Source organism: Anneissia japonica, unplaced genomic scaffold, assembly GCF_011630105.1.
Source record: "Anneissia japonica isolate Jap-2015-1 unplaced genomic scaffold, ASM1163010v1 scaffold287748_len1686314_cov196, whole genome shotgun sequence".
In the NCBI taxonomy this organism is placed as follows: domain Eukaryota; kingdom Metazoa; phylum Echinodermata; class Crinoidea; order Comatulida; family Comatulidae; genus Anneissia; species Anneissia japonica.
In genome coordinates this window covers 806,450-812,051 of record NW_022727190.1, presented here as the reverse complement: position 1 = coordinate 812,051, position 5,602 = coordinate 806,450, and the positions used below count along the sequence as shown (strand labels likewise).

Below are 5,602 nucleotides of genomic sequence, written 5' to 3'. Positions count from 1 at the left end.
GGGGGGGGGGGGCATGCTCCCCTCGTAGATACGCCACTGCATATCAATTTCCCCCCACCCTTTCACAAATCTTCTCTAGTTAAAGCCTCACTTTTCAAAGAGAGTGGAATAAAATAAAACTGCTAACTAATCTTCTGTGTGCTTCCTATCTTCCTAGTCCTGTTTGATCGTAAATCAGACGGTAGTATTTTCACTCACAATAGTGATAGTCGCAATACAAAAAGAAAATTTAAAAAGAAAAATGAAAAACCACTTGATTTTTGAGTACTGTACATTCAATTCATTCCAATTTTATTTATTCATGCAAAAAATTTCAGTGACTGTTTTAAGTTTATCCTTGGAAGAACATGGTTTATCTTATTTGTTTTGTTCGAATACGTCACAAGTTAATCAGTTGATAATAAATCATTATTTTTGCACGAAATACATAAGCGGGCATGATTATGATTACCAGGATAATAGACTCAAACTATTTTTATGATGAGTATTTCAGTGGCAGATTTAAGTGGGCCCAGTCGGACGACCCTCCCTAACTTTTTCAAAATTTAAAAGTGGAGAAAAAAAGAAAGTTATATTCAAAAGTCTGAGAGTGCCATTTCCGGCCAACTAAAGGTGCCATAATCATATATTTTTTTTACCTCAGCCCCAACCATGGTGGGGCTGAGGTGGTCTACTCTACACTCCATCTGTAAAAGTCCCTCCCTGGGCCCCCTCTATTTCGAATTCATAGATCAACCACTGTATTTTGAAAAATGTAGTATGGAAATAAATTGAATTCCTTAAAATCAATTAACAACCGCAAAGTCCACTGATTAATCTCAGATAATAAAAAAGTACAATACATACTCCAAGTAAAATTCATTAGATACGACTTATAAAAGCTATAGACCCCAGAGCTTCCGGGCAGCCAAGGTTTGGGCATACGGCCTAAGGCTTCCTTATTTTTCCAATATGCCACTCCCCCACCCCCGCTGCTGATACTACTACTACTACTACTGCTACTGCTGCTGCTTCTACTGCTGCTGCTACTGCTACGACGACGATAATGACGACAACGACGCCAGGCCTACTACTAATTATGTTATCGTTATTGTTAATAATATTGTTATCGTTATTGTTATTGTGATTATTGTTGTTTAGGTATTATAAATCCCGACAATACCTAGAGCAGTGTCTCTGCAATCCACGCCAGCTATGTTAACTCCATCGTAGCAATCATCTGTTAGGTTACCCCATCCACTATGTTCACAGTCACTTAACGTGGTTTCGTAGCCAGAGCATTTAACATCATACATCAGCATGGAACCATTACCCACCCCGTATTCACTCCGTCGATAGTAGTTGTAACATAATCGGTAATTATATGACCGACAAACAACTGCACAATCTCTGAAGCCCCATCTGACACTGCATATATTACCGTAGCTACCGTTGTGGTAAAGTTCAATCCTGCCTTGGTTAGCGGTATCACCACCTAGAAGAACTATATCTGAACGGAAAATGGTAACAGAAAAAGAAGACAGTATTCTAGTCTTTATGAGTTTATCCTTTGTTTTCTTGGTTAGCATTACAATTTACCGGTATTCGTTAGATTTGGGGTGATATTGTTTCTTGCTATGTATTTCAAAAACAGCGCTTTAGCTATTTTATGCATATAGGCCTATCATCGTCATCGTCATCGTCATCATTATCATCATCATCATCATCATCATCATCATCATCATCATCATCATCATCATCATCATCCTCATCAGGTTTTAGTTTCGTGATGTTTGTATTTGTGTGTGTGTGTGTGTGTGTGTAACGCTTTGCTGTTTCAGGTTTTTTTTCATCTCAAAAACGACTGCACACATGTGAATTCTAGTTACAGGGATTGTTAGGTATGACCCAAGGATTAGGTTATTAAATTTTGGTGACTGTCCGGAGTAGGGCGTTGATGCGAGAGACCATCCAAAGGAATTTGACCCAGACAAGATATCTCAAAAACTAATCAACTGACATATCAACTGACATGAAAGTTACAAGGCAGGGGTGGCGCAGGGGGGGGGGGGGGCACAATTCGTCGGGGAGAAAAAAAAATTATATGTATTTTCTACATATTAGTAGACTCTAAAATCGATTAAATAAGCCTTTGAAACCCCTAAATTGTTATAATTTTCGGAGCCACCCCTGTTACAAGGAAGAAATTACCAAATGCTGCTCACGATCCAAATTAGGGTGTGAACTTGAGGGTCATTTAAATTGTTAAGGTCCTGCGTGTTTCTTGTGTACAAAATATCTCAAAAACAGCTGCACTGGTTTAAATGCCAGTTACAGGGATTGTTGGGTATAACCCAATGAGGTGATTAAATTTTGGTGATCAACCGGCGTGGGGTGTGCATATGAGGACCACTCAAAAGAAAACGTCCCAGACCAGATATTTCAAAAATAATCAAATGATATGATTGAAACTTTCGTGAAAGGTTTAACCAAGTTACAAGGAAGAAATTGTGAAGTGTTGGTGACGATCAAAATACGGGGGTGAATGTAAGGGCCATTAGGACCCAAATCTAAATATCTCTTGATTGGATTAATGGTTGAAAATGACGCTTTCCAGAATAGTTTGTCATGTTTTAATAATAAAAAAATGTTTAAATTTTGGTCACGATCCGACGTATGGTGTGGCTATAAGAACCATTTAAAATTAAGTTTACCGTATTACCCATAGGCAGAAACAATAACTTTATGATAAATATTTAAATTTGTGCAATTACAGTAAATGTGTACAGCGTTTTATATGTACTAACTTCACTTTCTTCGGAACTTATTGGATGTTTAATGCATCTTTACATTTAAACATGTGACGCTAAAAATCAAATCCCCATGTTTCTATATCCATAGTATTTCGATTTCAACACAAATACATTGCATGCATTTTGTTTGTCAGCTATAAAGGTTAAAACGTGTCAGTATGTTATGTCAGAATATGATGCAATAGAAGGCGTTCTAAAAAGTGAAAAAAAAAAGTGATTAAATTTTGGTGTTGATAAATATATGGACTATTGAAAGCAGATCAGATAATCAACTTATCTAAATGGGACTTTCCTGTTAGTGTAACTATTTTTAAAATAGATTTTGGTTGGTGGTTGGAGAGTAGGAATATATTTTTGAGAAAATATTTTATACAAAGAGATTGGCGAGTTATTGTGCGTTTTTGAAGAGGAGTGGAGCGAAGTGAGTTGACGTAAATTAGCAACTTTTTTGTCGAGATCTATTTAATAGAAAGGGATTTGCTGTGGGCGGAGATATGCTCTCTACCCAGTTTATTGAAACCCAGTTTCCCGAAACAAATATCAGCACAGGACTGTGGATGCGATGTCCCCGACAGGTGCCAATGCTCATGACGGGGGAAGGGGCGATGTACCCAATGGAAGGGCTGATTTTCCTGGCGGCAAAGTGGGCCGAGACAGGAACGGCCAAGCACCACTCAGAGGGATTCTAAAGAGCGAATCACCTGGAAACTCCAAAATTAGGGATTTGAAAGGCTTATTTAATCCCTTTTTGAGGTTTTTGTCTCACCTACAAATTGTGCTCACATGGCAGGGAGAACCCTTGGCACCCCCTCCCCATAAACGCGAATCCCTTTTCCCATTTTAGGCATACTCTCAAATTAACCAAACTAGCTTGCATTAAATGCTATTCACATGATGAACTTTGCCATTTAAATGCTAGAATACTTCAAATTCTGAGGTCTTCCCCTCCCCTCCCCATCGTACCCTTCCCCATCGTGCCTCTCTCTGAATCCCACCATAGGCATAGGCCTATTGGTTCTTCCTAGGTCTCCTAGATACCAGATATAGATTCCTGGTTACAACAGCCTACAGATGTTGGCTTATGCTTAGAGCGTTTTCAAATCTATGAGAAATCATTGAAGTTGAAAATGGGGGGGGGGGTGGCTTCACTATAATGACTATAATTTTTCCCCAAGGAGGACTGAAGACGAGTTTTCAGTATGTTAAAGAGGACACCCGTGTGCATCGATTGATACCAAAAAAGCTTTGTTAACAATTTTTCCCGGTACATTAGTAAAACGACCAGACTAGATACAAAATTTATAAGAAAAAGCTAAAACGTAAACGTAAGTTAACTGCTAGAAATAAATCGATATCAAAATGATCTGAAAGTCTGTTCTGATACCAAAAAGACTAGGAATGTACAAGAACTCTCTTCACACTTAAATAAGAAAGTACAATTCTAAATAGGCCTAAGCTATTTACCGTAAATATGGGTTTATTTACAATTGGTTTTAACCTTCATTGGTAGAATAACTATTCATGGCTTACCTCCTTCCTGTGGATCAGACATTCCGACCTTGCAATGACCTACAACAAAATTAATAAGATACCTCTCTAACTATAATTATAATTATATAGTTATAGCTTCCTATCACAATATTAATACAGATGTACATGCAGATGCAGTTAAATTAACTCTATCCCAAATTACTAGAAGCAAAATTGAGTAGAGTAAAATAATTAACATCGCTCCATCGATGTAGCCCTATCCCTAAAATGTTTAAAAATCGATGATTTAATAAAGTCAGACTTACATATAATTATTGTCGATATAATCCAATACATTCTTGAAAGGATAAAAAATATGTAGACAATTAGGAAAGTTTAGATAAAATGCACTGTAATTTATAAGTAATTAATAAGCTTGTTATTATAAATTGCAAATGATTGGTTACGGTGATAAAAACCAAAATGCCGTACAAATTATATACTCATATAACATATATATATATATAATCAAGGTGATCTTTTTGTAAGTCATCAAGGGATTGTACATTAGGTACACCTACCGTACACACATTTTCATTGCTATCAAACAGTAACTGATCCGTCACTTCAATCCGCTCGTTCCTAGACACTTGGTCTATTAATAGACAATAAAATACTGGGCATAACCAAATTATCGATGTCGATTCACTGACAAGGCATGGTCGTATTACAGATGGACATCTTAATTATAAAATCTGATCTTTAAAGAAGAATATGATAATGATTTACGTATTTTTTCACACTCGCAGATTCCGTGACAGAGCCACGGAGTCCGTCTATTAATAGACAATAAAATACTGGGCATAACCAAATTATCGAAGTCAATTCACTGACAAGGCTTGGTCGTATTACAAATGGGTATCTTAATTATAAAATCTGATCTTCAAAGAAAGAATATGATAATGATTTACGTATTTTTTCACACTCGTAGATTCCGTGACATAGCCACGGAGTCCGTTTATTAATAGACAATAAAATACTGGGCATAACCAAATTATCGAAGTCGATTAACTGACAAGGCATGTTCGTATTACAGTATGGAAATCTTAATTTTAAAATCTGATTTTCAAAGAAGGAATACTTACGTATTTTTTTACAGTTGCAGATTCCTCTTCTTTAATATATATGTATATAATATATATATATGTATATATACAAATATACATATATATGTATATATATATATATTTATTTATTATAATATTAATAGAACACAACCGTCTACCACACGGTGTTTCACACTTAATGCGATCCTCAGGTAGACTGAATATAACTCTGCT

At 36.3% G+C, this 5,602-nt stretch overlaps 1 protein-coding gene across 1 annotated transcript in view; it reads right to left on the bottom strand.

The window, feature by feature from the left end:
• LOC117113531 (deleted in malignant brain tumors 1 protein-like) overlaps positions 1-4,344 on the bottom strand; it is a 9,547-nt gene extending 5,203 nt beyond the window's left edge. The window contains exons 1-2 of the mRNA XM_033256890.1: positions 4,323-4,344; positions 1,163-1,489 (exon numbers count right to left, since the gene is read on the bottom strand). Of these exons, the coding sequence (XP_033112781.1) occupies positions 1,163-1,489; positions 4,323-4,344 (349 nt within the window). The remainder of the gene's footprint in view (positions 1-1,162; positions 1,490-4,322) is intronic.
• Between the last annotated feature and the right edge of the window lie 1,258 nt (positions 4,345-5,602).